The 18,392-nt window shown below is 46.1% G+C and overlaps 1 protein-coding gene across 7 annotated transcripts in view; it reads right to left on the bottom strand.

The window, feature by feature from the left end:
• FBXW11 (F-box and WD repeat domain containing 11) overlaps nt 1-18,392 on the bottom strand; it is a 122,329-nt gene that overhangs the window by 8,293 nt on the left and 95,644 nt on the right. For all 7 annotated transcript variants that reach the window (XM_029050357.1, XM_029050358.1, XM_029050360.1 and 4 more), the window contains 6 exons: nt 18,153-18,339; nt 17,133-17,223; nt 6,356-6,493; nt 2,877-2,995; nt 2,346-2,595; nt 1,461-1,579 (listed from right to left, as the gene is read on the bottom strand). In XM_029050357.1, the coding sequence (XP_028906190.1) occupies nt 1,461-1,579; nt 2,346-2,595; nt 2,877-2,995; nt 6,356-6,493; nt 17,133-17,223; nt 18,153-18,339 (904 nt within the window). The remainder of the gene's footprint in view (nt 1-1,460; nt 1,580-2,345; nt 2,596-2,876; nt 2,996-6,355; nt 6,494-17,132; nt 17,224-18,152; nt 18,340-18,392) is intronic.

The following is an 18,392-nucleotide window of genomic DNA, read 5'->3' as shown; positions in this document are numbered from 1 at the left end:
GAATGAACTAGTGGAAAGAGTACGGGTCTTGAAGCTCTGCTGCTTGAGTGCCGTTGTGACCTTGGGCACGTCACGACTTTTGTGCCTCAGTTTCCTCATCTAAAAAATGGAGATCTTTCATTAACACTCCTGTGATTTCATTTGAGGTGGAAGTCCCAAGATAAGGACAATACTAAATATTAAGTCTTGTGAACTGGAACTGAAGAAGACATACAGGAACCCCAGAGGCTGTTCAACAGACCTGAATCAAAATCAGGGAGTTGGTGGAGTAGGCGCTTCATAAATATATTGCTATTACTAGGGTGGGATGGCATAGTATTGGCATTGTGCCGGGGTCACTTTAGCCACGACTGGCCTTTACGAATGCTCCTCTGCAGGCACTCTGGCCTACTCATTGTTGTGCCCACTGCCCCGGGGGGAAGAAAGCTAGCCAAGGTGAGCGAGTGAGAGAAATAGAATGAGAAATAGAGAGAGGGCGCGCACACGGGAGAGAGACAGCGCACGAATGATGCCGTGTATCCCATGTGGTGATCTTATATTCACCCTAGCACTAAGGACACTATTCATTATTAATATTCATAATATTAATTGTGGTATCTGTTAAGCACTTTTCTACATGCCAGGCACCGTACTAAGCGCTAGGGTGGATACAAGCAAATCGGGTTGGGGACAGTCCCTGTCCTACATGGGGCTCACGGTCTTAATCTCTATTTTCCAGACGAGGGAACTTAGCCCAGAGAAGTGAAATGACAAGTCCAAGGTCACACAGCAGACAAGTGGCAGGGTCATGATTAGAACCCACGACCTTCCGACTCCCAGGCCCGTGCTCTATCCACTATGCCAAAATGCTCAGTAATAGCACGATTAACGTTCATTAGCACGTCAGGATAATCAATTCCTTCGCCCAGGTTTGCTGGTTCTAAAGTCTCCGTGACTGGACTGGGGCTCCTCAGTCTCCATCAGCAGAGAGATCTGCCCACACTGCTGGAGGAGGGGGATGGAGATGGGGAGGAGCACAACACACAATGAAAAATTAATGACTAAAAATCAGACTTCCTGCCAAAGTTGTCAGTTCAGGAATGACTTTCAGGTATTACCCTCCTCCCCCAGCCCCAGTCCCATATTAGGAGGAGGGACTGAAATTTGACTTCCACTTCCATGGAGTCCAGGCATCATTAATTACTACAGCAACAAACCAAAGTGAGCTAAAACCAGCAGCAGGCACATCAGCCCAACAGTGACCAGGCCTCCTCTTCCTCCTCCTCTATCCTCTAACCACCCGGGAGCAAGAACCAGGCCACCATCCCTTAAAGCAGTAATCCACACCCCACAATCATCCTTCCCAACCATTACGCAACTTTGGCAAAAACCGTCAGGGGACCGTTCCTTTTGTTAGACCGCTGATGTCACAACAGCAGAAAACAAACCCCAGGAGTTGCTGGCGATCCATTTCCACCCACCTAATGGTATTGTCTGACGATCCACTCACGACTAATCGATCTCGGTACTGAAGGCAAGCAATCCCTCGCTTGTGCCCATTAAGGGTGCGAACAAATTCACAGGTACTTGTGCTCCAAACCTACATGACGAACAAACGATACGCTTTATGCGAGAAGGAAAAACTACAGGGAAAGTATGCCTAGAAAATAAACACACAGTTTCAAAATCTTAAAAGGTGGAATGAGGCGATGCGACCACGCTCCTCTCCAATGGTACATCCAGCCCCTGGGAGCTTAACTGAAAACAGAAGCTGCTCATTTGGTTGGTTGCTTCTCAGGCTCTTCACACTTCCAGTTCCACCTAAAAATCGCTTCTCGGCCCTTTCTCTACAATCACTTCTACAGGTTACTCGGAACAGATCTTTACGACAGACATCCCGGATGTAGGGATTTGAATCGTTGTACAAATCCCTCGAGACTAACCTATGAAGTTTAAAGCGCTTACAAAAGGATCCAACCACCTCGCATTATTTTTCTTACTACCGTGTCGACCGACAAGACCATTTCATTTGCCGAACAGCGTGTGTTGTGAATACTCTCTTACTGGCTGTTAAATGAGAAAAAATAAAAAGAATGGGAGGGAGAGTAATGCCAATTCACTTCCATCTGGGTCTCCCATAGATTTATAGACCTTAAGATATGCTTAATTCACACTCGATTTGACTGATATCATCCATAGCGGCATTTCAACGAAAATATAACTGAAGGAAGTCAGAGTGCAGTCAAGGACTACTGAAAGAGAGTTTTTTCCATATGTCCTCCCCTCCCCCCTTCTTCTTCCTTCCCCCACGCCCTCAGTCCCCATCCTGTTAGACGGTTGGCACAGACGCCGCGCTCTCCTCTTACTTTAATGGTCCTGTCGCCAGAAGCAGAGACAATATACTTGTCATCAAAATCTACCACATTGACAGCTGCCCGGTGGCCAACCAGCACACGTCGCAGAGTGATATCAGTAGGCGATGCCATGTCCCACACTGCAATGGATCTGTCCTTGGAACAGGTCACCATTAAGCCGTTGCTGAAACGGAGGTGGAGGACTGCCTCATTGTGGTGGATCAGTGTATTCAGAACTTCTCCTGTGTTTACATCCCAAACTCTAGGAAAGGAAAAAAACACAGTGAGGGAAATTAACGTGGAATTGCTCCTTTGGCAAAAGAAAAAGAAAAAAGAATTTCTATCTATACGCCTTGATCCAACTTGAGATATAAGACTGTGGAACTTAACTGGTGATAAGGGAAGTCAGGCAAAACGGGAGGACGGGTGTTGCTTTTTTTTTTTAATCTGCCATAGCCGTGGGTCATCCCACTCGACAAAGTGGAGACCCAACACGAAGGACCAAGCGCTAGAGGGTCAGAATGATATAACGACGCCGCTCACCTTACTGTCGAGTCGGAAGAGCCGGTGACGATAACTCTTTCATCATACTGCAGACAGAGGACAGAGCCTGTGTGTCCTGTTAGTACTTTCAAACATTCCAAGCTGGTCTTATCCCAAATCTGTTAAAACACAAGTCATTTACATGACATGACGAGGAAATCACATTCTAGATCTGGTTGTGTAGTCCACCCTCACGTGACTGTGAACTCTCTGAAGGCCAGGATAGTTGTTCTGTACTTAGTATGTGAGCGGAGTCTGAGCACCATCTCATCCCACTACTTTCACGGCACTTCGTCTTTCCTACTTCTGTACAGAAAACTGAATGCGACTGGTCTTCACCAATCCCAAGGATCACACTCGGAAAAGCAAGGCTGCAAATGGCCAACTAAATAATCGTATGGAAATCACCGAGGAAGGTCCCTTGCCTTTACCCCAGAATCCAGCCAGTATCAGATCGTGGGCAGGTAGCCGGGTTATTTTTATTTCCTCTATTCTTGCGATTTTGGGTAACAGGGAACCTGACCCCCAGTCCCGCATCTGGATGCTTTGTTGCAAGCACCCATCCCTTCAAATGCTGTTCTGCAAGATGGTTGTCAAGTCGACATCCCCAAAAAGGTAAAACTCCTTTGACTGGTGAGAGCTGAGGGAAACTTATCACTATTTTTTCATTTACTGTGATGACTGGGAAAACTCTCAAACTCCCTAAAAAATAATTTGCCTTTACTCCATTTTCTGTAAGTTTATCCTAGTAACAATCTCATTATCTTACGCATGAATATTTGCAGTTGAAAGTGAAATCTCTGCCAAGGAGCAATGATCCATATTCTAAATTGAATAATACTCAATCTTATATCAGTGTCATGTTCAACAAAGATTATGGTGTCTGTTATGTTGGGCTGATCAATTAAACACAGTTTGGTACAGCAATCAGTGAAAGATATTTATTAAGTACTTACCGTGTGAACAACCCTGTACTATACGCAAAGGCGAGTACAATGCAGAGGAGCTGGTAGATATGATCCCTGCCCACAAGGAGCTTACAGTCTAGAGGAGGAGACAGACACTAAAATAAATTACAGATATGGGAAATGGGAGGATAGCAAATATCCCACTGCCGTAAAATGAAGACAATGGAAATTGAAACAGATTTGCCGACCGTGACTTTTTTTGTAAACTTTGTTGCCAAAAAACCTGGAGCAATCCGCCTCGCAATTTCTGACCTAGCACCCTGATCACTAGAAGAGGATTCCAGAGAGCCTTGCTGGTCACTTTGAGGAATTCCCAAACTCCTGGGAGATTAGGATGAGGTGGTCCTGAAGGACAGAGGGCAAGGTCTGCTTTCGGTTGGAGGAGCTTTTCTATTTATTGAAAACCTTCCCACGGAATTCAGGTCAGTGCTCGAGTGCTTAATACAGTGCTGTGCACACTGTAAGCGCTCAATAAATATGACTGAATGAATGAATGAATGAGTTGAGAGAGTCAACTGCAGGGCCTCTCTCCAGCTGCAGACCCTTGGGAAGATCATAAAGAGAAAGGTCCAATTGCACCACAAACCAACCTCCGAAGCTGTGTTCGACCCGATTAACCTGTATCTACCCCCAGTGCTTAGTAGAGTGCCTGGCGCATAGTAAGTGCTTAATAAACAGCATTAATTGGAACTCTCAGGGTGGGACTACTATCCTCAGAACACCCAAAGAGTAGTCCCATGTGGAGTACACCCCTACAGACTGAGAGGGCCCAAAGCTAGACATCCAAGACCTGACCCAAACCCTCGAGAATGTTCTGGGAGATGACTGGGCACTCAGAGTTGCCATCCAGGGGCCACAGACGTTTGCCTTTAAGAGACCCTGCTGGGGACAGCGTTCGGGGATGCACCAGGTTGCCCTGCTTCCACAGGCCCAAAAACAATCCCAAGGGGATTAGGGCCAGCAATTGATGGTACTCATTGCGTGCAAAATCCAGTTAGGGGAGCACAACATTAGCAAGAAACATTCCCTGCATCATCTGATTGATGCAAAAATCTTTTCTTAATAATGGGAGAAGGGGGAAGAACAGAGATATAAGGCGGGATATAAGGACGTAAGCAAGAGCGCAAACAAAATAGGCTTAATATGAAGCGAGCTCGTCCTCTAGACTGTAAGCTCGTTGTGGGCAGGGAGGGCTTCTGTAATACTGTACTCTAACAAGTGCTTAGTACAGTGCTGTGAACACAGTAAGCTTAAGCGCTCAAATACGACTGATTGATATTACTAAAATACTTCATAGTTTGCAACTGAATTATTACAAGGTTTAGTTCCTTTGGAAATACGTCAGTAACCTGTTAAATTACGAAATTCAGAGCTTGAACAAGCAAAGTCAAGGATGAGGCTGAGAGTCTGGAATGTGGCTAAATTGTGGATAAAGCCATTCCATGCCAGGGAAATCCTGCCAGGATATATCAAAGTCACTTGGAGGTGAGTTAAAACCATCCTATTGTTCTAGACTGGTGCATCACTCTTGTCTTAGCAGTCAAGCCCTCCCCTCCAAGGCTAATGAACCCCTTGGCAAGACGAACAATTTTAGGACTTCCTCTCCCTTCTTATGTTGCCTATGTTGGATCTGTACCCTCGAAGCCCTTGCTACACACCCCACCCTCAGCCCTTATTTTAATGTCTATCTCCCCCCCCGGCCCCCCACCTAGACTGTCAGCTCCTTGTGGGCCAGGGATGCGCCTGCCACCTCTGTTGTATTGCACTGTCCTCTCCCAAGCATTTAGTGCAGTGCTTTGAACTCCCTAAGTGCTTACTAAATAACACCGACTGACTGTCTCCCCCACGGGAGTGTTAGCTCACTGCGGACAGGGAATGTGCCAGTATTGTACTCTCCCAAGGGATTAGTACAGCGCTCTGTACCCAAAAAGCACTTCATAAATATCACTTATTTATTGACTGACCGGTGGTGTTACACTAACATGATTCATACTTGCTAGCAAATCACTCCCTCTGGATATATGCATTCATAAATCCCCTTCCACCAGGTATATCAGAGTAGTGAAAATGCAGCAAGACCACCCCTTTTCACCTCATTACATGCCCCAGAGCCCAATTAGAGTTTCAACCCAGCTTCCTGGGATGCGAATCTAATTCAGAGCGTTCATTCAAGCATTCAATCGCATTTATTGAGCGCTTAGTATGTGCAGAGCACTGTACTAAGTGCTTGAACAGTCCTCAAGATATCGCTTTGGTGCAAAGTGGACCTAGGAGGTCTGAACCGAACCCACGTTTCAGGTGGGCTCGGGCAGCTGCTCTGAAGGCACGTGTTTCGGAGAGGGTGACTAGAAAAGGTACACGGCCACAGAAGTCGTGGAACCCCATCTCAAATTCTTTCCTAGGATGGAACCGGGGACCGAGAGGAAAGATATATTAAATAATCCGGAACGGAGAAAGACACCACCTCACACCGTATGAATTCCAAATATGCCACAGGCATGACACACTCACCTTAATTGAATTGTCCCTTAAGCCACTGATAATCTTTTCATCATCATACTGTAGGCAGTACACCCCCTTACTATTTTCAGAGCGACACTGAATTCTCTGCAAGTTGTGTCGTCCACATCGCCAGTTAGATTCTATCGTCTAGAAAAGAAAAAAAAGAGTCGTCAGGGTTGGGTTTCGTGAATTGATTTTGTCCCGTTTCAGACTTACGCGCCTCCTCTTACAGAAATAACACGCTGACATTCTGAAATTAACTTCCCATGTACTATCTGATATTGAAGGCATGTTGCTTTTCAGATTATTCTTTTGAGATTATTCTGGGAAAAAAAACATATTTATGGGATTGCTTTTGCAGCCAAAATATAAACTGAGTGCTGTTAGCTGGCTCTTAATAACCTGGCTGGATCGGACTTGAGCTCTGGGACCATGACGGGAATATATCAGCATTCTACTAAAAACAATCAAATCCAAACCGCTAAAACTGAAATTCAGGCTAGTTCAGCCAAGAGACCAGACTAGGATTTAGGATACACAAAAATCTCTAAAGACGACTCGGGCCGTAAACAGTTTTATGTATCAAGATCACCTCTTGAAATTACCTGCAGAAACAAACGCTCCGTTGAGCATTTGTGAAATGAGAATAAGAGTAATTATGACAATACCAACTGTGGTACTTGTTAACTCCAGGTGCTACTGTGCTAAGCACTGGGTAGATAGAATACAATCAGACCGGACCCTGTCCAACAGTCCCTGTCCCTGTTGGATCAGTCCCTGTCCAACATAGGGTCCTCTGAATGCTAAGCAACTGAAAGAAGTGTGGATTCTAGAGTGGAGTGAAATGTTTTCTGTCTAAGCTTACTGCCCCAGTTAGAAGCAGCGCGGCTCAGTGGAAAGAGCACGGGCTTGGGAGTCAGAGGTCATGGGTTCGAACCCTGGCTCTGCCACCTGTCAGCTGACTATGGGCAAGTCACTTAACTTCTCTGTGCCCCAGTTATCTCATCTGTAAAATGGGGATTAAGACTGTGAGCCTCATGTGGGACAACCTGATTCCCCTGTTTGTCCCCCAGCGCTTAGAACAGTGCTCTGCACATAGTAAGCGCTTAACAAATACCAACATTATTATTAAACGATAAAGATAATCTTAAAGGGAGCTTCAGTTACAGCTCAATGGGGTGCTCTTTTGGTAGCCTGAAGTTTAAGGTAGAGAGATGTACACTGGAGAGAAAAATAAGGTAGTTTATGTACTATAAAGCAGCTCTCAAACCAAGGGAGTTAAACGCAGACATTGCCACGGTGCCGATTCCCAAACAGCCTAAGAGGCAATGGTAAATACACACAAGTATATACCACCGTTGACAAAAGTGGATTATTTTCCACCTTTTGAATTTTCTAGCCCTTTTTGGAAAATGCACGTCCACATTGGCTTTATAACAACCTTTCTGAGCTTTTCCGGAGGCTTTTAAGAGCCATCGCTCAGATTCCCTGCTCAGTGATTCCTCTACATCAGCATTCAGAACAGTGGGGTTTCTTAAATCCCTAAAATACTTGCTTGGGCTGTGAGAGCCTTGAAATGGTAGGGAATCCCCTGCTCTGCTATTGAATCCTGCCAAGAACCCCATTACATGGGCAGTAGCTGGAGGTTTCTGGAGATGTGGGAGTTCCCGCTGATGCCTGTTTATCCCTCTCCAAATCGGGGATAGGAGTGGGGAGTCGCTGGGGTTCTCTTGAGAAACAGCGTGGCCTAGTTGAGAGCACGGGCCTGTGAGCCAGAAGGACCTAGGTTCTAACGCCAGCTCTTCCACTTGTCTGCTGTGTGGCCTTGGGCAAGGCAAGGCATGCTTCTCTGTGCCTCCATTACCTCACCTGTAAAATGGGGATTAAGACCGTGAGCCCCGTGTGGGACATGAACTGTGGTCAACCTGACTATCCACAGTTTAGAACAGTGCCTGGCACAGAGTAAGCACTTAAATACCATTAAAAAAAAATTGTACTCTCCCAAGCACTCAGTACAGTGTTCTGCACATAGTACGTGCTCAATAAATAGGACTGATTGATCTAGGGGCTTGGCGTGCATCAGCATGTCACGTGATCAAACAGTAGTCTACAGAGGATACACACAGAATATTCTCTGTAGGCTACTGTTTGATGACTAAATGTTCCTCCTTGTACCTGACCCGAGTAAATGTCTTTCCATTAATTAGCCGGAGCCATTTTGACTTCTATCCTTGCTGCGTCTGACCTGAATAACCTCCGCCTACCCCAAAGTTTAGTACGGTGTCTAGCTCACGGTCGTCACTTAAATGGCACAACTGTTACTATTAGCGTTATGAGACATTAGCAGAAATACCCCATTTGGGGGCAAACATAAGCTTAATGTGCAGTCTAGATTCCATCCAATTTACTGGTTTCGGGACTCACTACTGACCTCTGTAGTGTTAACTCTAACATTTCTAAGCGCCTACTATGCGCTCACCACTGTAGTAAGCACTGGGGTAGGTACTAGATAATCAGGTCCTACACGGGGCTCACAGTCTACGGTCTAAGTATCGATCAATGGTATTTACTGAGTCCGTACAGTGTGCAGAGCACAATATTAAGCGCTTGGGGGGATACAATATAACAGAGTTACAGTTACAACCATCTTACAGTCTAGAGGTAAAAAAAAAAAAAAAGAACAGAGTGGCATACCTCACCAAGCATTCGGCACAGTGCTCTGCACACAGTAAGCACTCCATAAACACCACTGACTGAAAGCCAATATTCAATTCATTCAATAGTATTTATTGAGCGCTTACTATGTGCAGAACACTGTACTAAGCGCTTGGAATGAACAAGTCGGCAACAGATAGAGACAGTCCCTGCCGTTTGACGGGCTTACAGTCTAATCGGGACTGTACAATACTAAAGTCATTCGTTCAACCGCATTTGCTGAGCGATTAGCGTGTGCAGCGCACTATTCTAAGCACTTGGGAACAATAAACAGACACATTCCCTGCCCATGACGAGCTTACGGTCTTCGGGGACCCAGATCGCTCCTCTTTGAAGCAGGCCCTTGCAGCACTTCCGATCTAAAGCTGGTTCACGCTATCTCTCCTGGCTGATGAACTAATCTACCCAAAGGCAATACTGAAAGCTTTCACCAAATAAAGAGGATCTAGTACCTGTTTACTTCCCTAATCGGTACATTAGAGAATCTGAAAGCAGTTGAGGGCCAACTGCTGAATTATAAGGCAACAGGGCATGAGCACTTCATTCTATGAGTAAATGACACTTCATTTAAGCACCGTGTAGCGTGGCTACTGTGGGAAAATATTTCATGTTTTTGAGAACTTATAAAATCCCCTTACACTGCGCAAAATTTCAAAATACTGGGAAGGTAGCCATGACACACAGAATATACAGCAGCCCTGAAACTGGCAACAGAGTGAAAACAGATGTGTGAGTAGAGAGAAATAACATTATTTTTAGAAGCCTAAATACAGCTGAGTGGGTGGGCAACTTTCGGGATATTCTAAACGAAGCACTGTTAATATCACCTCTGCACACCTTGCCACTTGCCCTTTACAAAATAGTTTGCTAAACGGTGCCACGTCCCAGCGTTCAGTTACGAGGAAAGAACGTGAGGTGGTTTGATCGCCCTCACCAAGTGGTATGTGGGCAGGGTTGGAAACGGCGGAGTGACCGAGACAAAGTGCCCTGAGCCATGCCAACCACGGTGTACTTAATGTTGTGGAAAAACACTATCAGGTTAGTATCAACACTTGGGTCACACAATTCACAAAATGTAGTTGTGCCCTGGCCATCTGTCATTCTAAAATGCATAAGTCTAGACCTACTAAATTCTCGGCAAAATAGCCTGTACGTTAATCCAAACCTGTCTTCCAAATAAATTCCACTGTAAAGTGTGGGAAAGGAATCGGTATAGATGAAACATCCCTTCCGACTTATTTTTCACATTCCTTGGCCAAATGCCACCGTACATTCAAATGCCAAAAATAAAGGTGATTTGGGTTGGGTGTTTTTTTTTTAGTGGTATTTGTTAAGCACTTACTGTGTGCCAATCACTGCACTATGCACTGTGGGAGGTACAGGATAGGTTGGGCACAGTCTCTGTCCCACATGGGGCTCACGATCTTAATCCCCATTTTACAGATGAGGGAATTCAGGCACAGAAAAATGAGGGGACTTGCCCAACGTCACCCCACAGGCAACTGGCAGAGCGGACATCAGAACCCAGGACTTTGGGGAATGACTCCTTCTGAGGGAAAGGAGGAAGACATAAAGGCAGTCAAGTATAGGAGTCATCGAGGCTTCTTCATCCTTTCTCCGCTCTGGGTCTGGGGTATTTCCCCGTTTCTGAGGACTTTCGACAGGGCGGGCCAAGAACTACAAGTCACGCCGTCAGTCATTCTACATCTCTTACAACGCTCTTCGGTCAATGATCCTCAGTGTTCGTCCTTGGACCTGGTCCTGGTACACTGCCTCTCATTAATTAGCCAGAGCCATTCTGAATTCTAAATCCGCTGTCTCACTTTAATAACATATCTACTCCAATGCTTGGCACACAAGCGCTGAATAGCACAATTATTATTGCTTCCTGAGAGCATATACTGACTTTGAAAAGTCATCGAGGCTTCTTCATCTTCTCTCTGCTCTACGGTTTGAGGTACTTCCCTGATTGCGAGTACATCCGGCAGGATAGAAAAAAGCCTAGAAGACCTAATCCATCTATTTTTCTGAGTGATTCCTGAGTTTCACGAAGTCTACCATGAATTCTTAAGATAACATTTTGAACCTCTTCGGGCAGAGTCCCTTTCATCAGAGAATTCTGCCTAGCATCCCTAAAAAACTTTGGAAAACAACACACATAATATCTGGCGGGGACCAGGGGGGATAGACTCCCACCAGTGAACGGGCAAAAAGTTTGAAATCTGTGAAGTGTTATTCTGCAAATTAGAAAATGTAATGTTTTCTTGGGCAGGACCATGCCAAGATACCACTAAACGTGGTATCAAAGATGTGGTTGTATCATCAGTGGTTGAATTGTGGGATATTTTACCCCGAAGACATACGTGCAATTAGGCTCTATTCCAGAACCAGCCCTGATGGGAAAGCCAAGCCCTACGGGTAAATAAAATATTACACTGTAAATCCCTCCCTGCACCCTGGGTCTCCCCAGCTCCCTCTCTGCCTCACGGTATTTTCTTCTCTGACTGAATTTTAATCGGAGTGGCTACTGCTGAGAGACAAGTCACCACTTCTGCGCACATCCCGACCCGATTGTGGCCAAAGCGACAGAGAGGGGCCAGGACAGTTGGAAAGGGCGGCGGTGGCCCGGGAAGACACCGTGTTAACCTCCCACACTGATCCTGGCCCCATCCATCCCATGACTTTGGCCAGAGCGGGGAGGTATAGCCGAGAGCTGTGACGAGAAAGGAGGGACAGAGGCGCAGGGGCAGGAAGGTGCCGGTTGCCCCTGCAGCAACAACGACCGCTATGAAAATTCAGACGAAGGAAATAGGGACTGGAGCCCGTCGGGGCGGGGAAGCGGGTCTAAGGTGACGGGGAAGGTCGGAGTTAGAACCAAGGTGTAGGCTGGCTACTGACACGACAGTCAGTCAATGCTTGGGTGCCTGGGGGAGGAGGAGCTGAGGAGCTAGGGATTGATATACTACCTGCAGTCTGGACCCAGCAGGCCTCAGGACTGCAAGGAGAGATTTCCAGGGGCAAAACGGTTCCTCCTTTCCCTTTTCTTCATCTTTAAAGTTGGGGGACCCTCTCCTTGAGGAGCCCTGTCCACGCAGGCTGTCTGCCAACCCCCGGGGTTGATCACCTTTCGTCTTGAGAGCTCCCTTTCCCAATTCTGCCTCCTGGCAGGGGCGAGAGCCAGATGAAAAATCGCCAACTGCAGCTCCTGCTCTCCGGGAGCCATCTGGCTCTTGAAAGGCCTAAGAGTTTCCTCATTTCCTCCTTTCAACGGGAAGTGAGGAACGGGGGGAGAAGACGGGAAAACAGGATGGAGGAAGATGAGCGAGACATCAATATGTGTGGCCACGTCACCTGCGTACGCATCTGAGCATTCTCTGCCATCATCCAAAGGGGAGGAAGCCAACGTGGCTTCGCTCTCTCGTGTGGAAAATGGCCAAAATGGCCACTGCCAGCCAACTTGGCGGACTGCGCCTGGCGCCGGGAGCCAAGAGAGCCTGCCCGCTGGCTGTGAGGGGCGCATAGCAGAAGGCTGAGGCAGAGGACCAAGTCACTAGGAAGGATTAAGGCTGACAGACGTGGAGTCAGACTAGGTGGCAGCAAAGTGAGGAAATGCAGTTCAGATAAAGGTTGGCTCGGGAAGCGATTCTACTTAGGCAGGACGCTGGGGTCTTTTCTTGCACCCCTATGACGGTAAGCTCGTTTATTGTCGAACTGTACTCTCCCAAGCGCTTAGTACAGTGCTCTGCACACAGTAAGCGCTCGATAAATACGACCGAATGAATGAATGAATAAATGAACAGGCAGCAGGCTGGGCAGAGGGAGGGAAGCAGAGGACTGGGCTTCAATCTGCCCTGACCCCGGATGGGGAATCCTTCACATTTTTGATGCCTGTCTTTCTGCTAATGGGTGTGCCAGGAGCTAAAGACTCCAAGCAGAACATCATCTGCCCCTGAGGGACAGAACTCTTAAAGGAGTGGCACGTTGAGACATGGCCTGGGCCCTGGGAGATCCTGGGCGGGAAGCTCAGTGGGCAGGGGGAGAAGTGATCCCGAGAGGAGGAACGGTCCTCTTAGATGAGACTGTCTTGGAAGGTCAGGGGGCCCCGGTTAGGGAGTTTCAGTAGAAGGGGGAAAGAGGGGAGCTGTGAAACACTGCAGGCTGGCTGTAGATGGGATGGAGGGTATCCGCTGGCTGCCGTGGAGAAGGGAGGGAGCAGTTACACAATGCTTCCTTAACCTAGCGAGGCTTAAGGAACTGGGAAATTTACCTGAAGGTCACTAAAGGGGTTTCCTCTAGCTGAGAAAGAGAGCTGGAAAAGGAAAGACATCACCTGGCCAGATAAGCCTGACTGAAAAGCCGGCCCTGAAACTTTGGCACCCCTCAATTCTCACCGCTCCAAAAGATTACCTAATCGATGAGAACAAGACTCACTGTCAAGAAAAGAGGAACACACTTCCGCTAAGGAAACTCAACACCTCAAAATATTCATGTCGAACAATGACTGTGGCACCTAATCAGAACTTGTCTGGCAGGTGCCGTATCTGTACGTATTTGTTATTTATGTATTCACGTTAATCTCTGTCTCTCCCTCTAGGCTGTAACCGCGTTGTGGACTGGGAATGTATCTGTTTATTGTTAGGTTGTACTCTCCCAAGCACTGAGTAGAGTGCTTTGCACACGGTAAGCGCTTAACAGATACCATTAAAAATGTGTGTGAAAGTATACTCTTACACACATATACACACATGCTGGGAACTTAGGCTCCTCTGTACACCTGCATGAAGGAAGAGGAAGTTTCCTTTTTCCTCAAAGAAAAAAATAAAGCAATTTTAAAGGCCTAGAACATAAAGAAAAACCAAGTGCCCACCTGACACCATCTTCCCACCTACTTCCCGGGGTGTGGGGTGTTGGGGGCGGCGGTTTATATGTTAGGCTTGAAATTTTAGATACTGTTTTGACTTGTTCCGTCCTGGCCAAGTTTACACCACCAAAGCACAAGGACATAAAAAAAGATGAGTGATTCATGTAAAAGTAGTTTTTTTTAATGGTACTGGGGAGGAGGTTTACATGGTATTTTATGTGGATTTTTTTTAATGGTATTTTTTGACCGCTTACTATGTGCCAGGCACTGTTCCAAGCACTGGGGCAGATACAAAGTAATCAGATTAGACAATGTCCATGTCCCTCATGGGGCTCACAGTCTTAAATCCCCAGTTTACAGATGAGGCAACAGGCACAGAAGTGACCTGCCCAAGATCACACAGCAGAAAAGTGGGAGAGCTGGGATTAAAACCCAGGTCCTTCTGACTCCCAGGCCCGTGCTCTGACAGGTATTTGTCCTGACCATTTTCTCCAAGCATCAGGCAGCCCGGGGCCTTCGGACACACGCCAAAGGACCTTGAAGAAAAAGGAATCTGCCAGAGTGGGCTCGTTGTAGGCAGGGAGCGTGACTGCTCTGTTGTACGGTACTGTCCCAAACGCTTAGTGCAACGCTCTGCACCTAGGAAGCATTCAATAAATACCACTGATGGATTAATCGGATAAACTGGGCTGACAGAGTAAGTGCTCATAATATTATGATACCACCCTAGCCTGGCCGTTGAATTAAAAGGAGAAAGAGGAAGAGGACTTCAGCCCTTTCCTTTGCATTCTCTTTAAGAAGAGGGAATAATGAACAAGCCTAAGCAGATCCCAAGTGTTGTGCAACGACAAAAAGTTGGGCCCTACCCCTGACTCGGGGTTGTATTCCTCCCAAAAAACATATGATATTAACGTTGCTACGGCTGGGGTAGCTCTAACCACGCGGCCCATCGGGGATAAACCAAGCAGCCCCATGGCACCGGAGCTGCCCTTCAGGTCAGGGCGGCCTCCCTTCTGCCCCCGTGCCAGCTTGGGAACGCAGTCCTACCCTCCGTAGTAGCAGAGGGCATGTGGAACCAATCCACCCGAAGTCTTCGAGTGCTTACTGTGAACAGGGCACTGTACTTATGTGCTTGGGAAAGTACAATGCCTCAGAGTTGGTTGACAACCTCGGCCTACAAGGAGTTTAGTCGGCGGGGGGAGGTAGACATTAAAATCAATTACAGATGGGAAAATACTAGGGTATATAAGAAATTTGTTACACAAGTGCTGTGGGGTTGGGATGTCAAGGTGCTTAAGGGGTTCACAGCCAATTGCACGATCCACGTAGGGAGGAGCCTGCCAGCCCCAATTTTAGGAAATTGGAAAAGGTTATATCTGTAATTTATTTTTACGTCTGTGGGCCGGGATCACGTCTACCAACTCAACTGATCCGAACTCTCCCCAAGAGCTTAGTACAATGCTCTGCACACAGTAAGTGATACCGCTGATTGACTGCAGCCGTTTCTCACCACGGACGGTTTGGTCAGGAGTGGCGAGCCCAAGGAGTGTTTAACCCTAATAATTTACTGTGATACTTGGGATTGTTCACCTCTGTTTTTCATTGTACTTTGGAGGTTCGTAATCCTTCCCACATGTGGATGGAGTCTCTGACTGGTCTGCCACTAGGTCTTAATTTCTTGAAATTATCCCAGCAGTTAATATAGGGCTTTGTATATTCTAAGCACTTAATAGCACTAAGAACAGAATCTTAATACTCAGGACGAGGAATCAGCAATTTGTCATATCTGAAATTGCTTAATTGTTGAGTACCTTCTTCAAAAGTTAGAGCTACATCTGCAAAGTGAGGTAAACACTGAATTACCTAGTTAATTCAGAAGGATGTACATGGAGAAAATAAACTGCATAAAGGTCAGCTTTCCACTTCACTTTTGGTATTGTAGACTTCATCTAAGCGTTTCCAGTTGACTGTTTTGCAGTCCACTGACTTTAACCATCACAAGAATTTTATTAATCTTAAACGTATTTGGAGAATACTAATGAGGATCAATTGAGGGGAAACAAAACCCTTTTTCCCAACTGATCTTCACCAGGCTTCCCCTAATATTTCTTCTAGAACATCTGCCAGTGATTGCTTCTGCATGACTTTTCGCTCTGCATAAAACTGAAAGAAAAGTGGCCAGCAATCAAAGAAGAATTGGTTAACACATAAAGTTTAAGGAGTAGGCCTTGATGAAAACTTCAGGAATAAGTCTGAGGGTTTCTTTCCCCCCCAAGATCAAATCACTTAATCACTGAACTTTATATTGAAAGTGTTAAGTGCAGAACACTATGGTTTATAGCTCATTTGGGTTAGAAGCCAAATGTTCAAGACAAAGGTTGGCATTTCTAAACATTTTACTCCAAAACTCATACATTTTACCAAAATGGAATGTTTCCATTAGTTCACATCTGCCTAGAAAATCAAACACATGTTCCTACATTAATGAATTTTAGTCATATAACTTTTATGTCCATCACCTGGGAATGAGGATTACTTCACAGTTGGGAAACTGAGTGTAGCTTTATGAGAAAGATGGTGTCGCCTGACTAAGGCCAAGCTTTTTTTTTTTTTTTTGCCAGGGAGGAAATGCTGAAGTGACCCCGACCTGCTGGAAATGCAGGTGGAAGGGTAGCTGTTCACTCATTTTCCAGTCAGAGGATAAAATGAAATAATACACGAATTCTAACAGGAACACTTGAGGAAGAGCATACACTGCCAATGTTTCAAGCCACTTTTACATAAATTATTTCTACTTTAAAAAGTGAAAAGTTTGAATCCACTACTGGGCAGTTAAGATTTGGACTAAAGCTGCTGGGTCCATGGACAAGATTGGAAATATATACATTTTAAGTTGATTTCTTACCTTGAAAAGCTGCTAGTGGAAGATTCGATTCTGTCAAATATTCCACACACAAACTCTAATTTAAAAACTGACTCCCAAATCTTTTAGAAAGAAATGTTAGATCCATAAAAGCTTGTGAATGATGGCTCTCTGAAGAAAAACTGTGCTCTACATTGCAAATGCACGACACCTCTGAGTAGCACGTCTGAAGAAACTACTAGTTGCATCATTTTAATACCCAATACAAGAATGCTGCATATTTATTTTTTGATTCAGCTTTCAAACTGTTATAACAGGCCATAAAAACAGATACATTGTAAAATTACCTCAATATCCTGGATAATCTTTGGGTATAATGACCTATAAAACGAATTAGGCGGGCCGTCTGTTGGTCTGTTTTTAAACAGGTACTGATCCCTGGCAAATAAACAAAACAGATGTTATGTTTGCACATTTTGTATAAAAAAAAAAAGGATAAATGTCAATACAGCACTGTGCCAACAAAGATACCGAGCTTTCCGGGGGGTCTGTTGGTTTACACATATGCGGCCCAAATGCAAGATTTTGGAGAAATACATTTGTGATGCACAAAAGTAGAGCGTTTGGGTCGGAGGGACCCCGAGCTACAGTTAGCTCTGCAGACTGGACTGGTTGGGTCAAAGTAACAAAGCGCGGATCATCTCCAAATCCCCCTGTAGCCCCCATCGTTTATCTCCAGTGCTGCTAAAATAATAATAATAGTGGGTATTTGTTAAGCGCTTACTCTGTGCAGAGCACTGTTCTGAGCGCTGGGGTAGGTACAGGGTAATCAGGTTGTCCCACGTGAGGCTCACAGTTAATCCCATTTTACAGATGAGGTAACTGAGGCACAGAGAAGTGAAGTGACTTGCCCACAGTCACACAGCTGACAAGTGGCAGAGCCAGGATTCGAACCCATGACCTCTGACTCTCAAGCCCGGGCTCTCGCCACTGAGTCACGCCGTTATCTCCCCCAAAGCAGCCAACTGAAATCCTCTGTGCCTTTTTACTCCCCCTCGGTTCCCACAGTCCTCTGAGAGAGGGGGCTGGCAAAGAGTCAGCAGCCGGGAGCCAGAGAGCTAACAGAAGGGAGAAGGCAAAAGGCAGATGTTCACATCCTGAATAATACGGTGGGGGCTGGCAATTTACATTATTTCAGAGTGACCGGAAGGCCAACGGATGACAAGGGTCCTCATTTTCAAAGAGGGGACAAATAATCGATCCCAACTCCGGAACTCAGGTTGCAAATAAACACTATCTTTAACGGAGACGTACAACACGCGTCTTCCCGGCCGGCTTGGCAAAGTGACTCTAGCAGCGGCACTTACCACCCTCTTCTTTCTGAAAGTCCCTTCCATAGCGGGTCTGTGCGTACCATTCTCTCGATCAACTTCTTCCAGAGCATTCCTTCGGAGATCACTCTCTGCCATTCCTTACACACCAGTTCGGCTGCACAAAGCGATCTGGCGTCCAGGTACGAAAGGATATTTTCTGCTATGTGATCTAAGCCTTGCTCTACCAAGAGATCGGGGAAGAAGAGGCGACACAATTGGATCAGTCTTTCCGCG

This window comes from Ornithorhynchus anatinus, chromosome X1, assembly GCF_004115215.2.
Source record: "Ornithorhynchus anatinus isolate Pmale09 chromosome X1, mOrnAna1.pri.v4, whole genome shotgun sequence".
Lineage (NCBI taxonomy): Eukaryota > Metazoa > Chordata > Mammalia > Monotremata > Ornithorhynchidae > Ornithorhynchus > Ornithorhynchus anatinus.
This window is presented reverse-complemented; position numbering and strand designations above follow the sequence as displayed.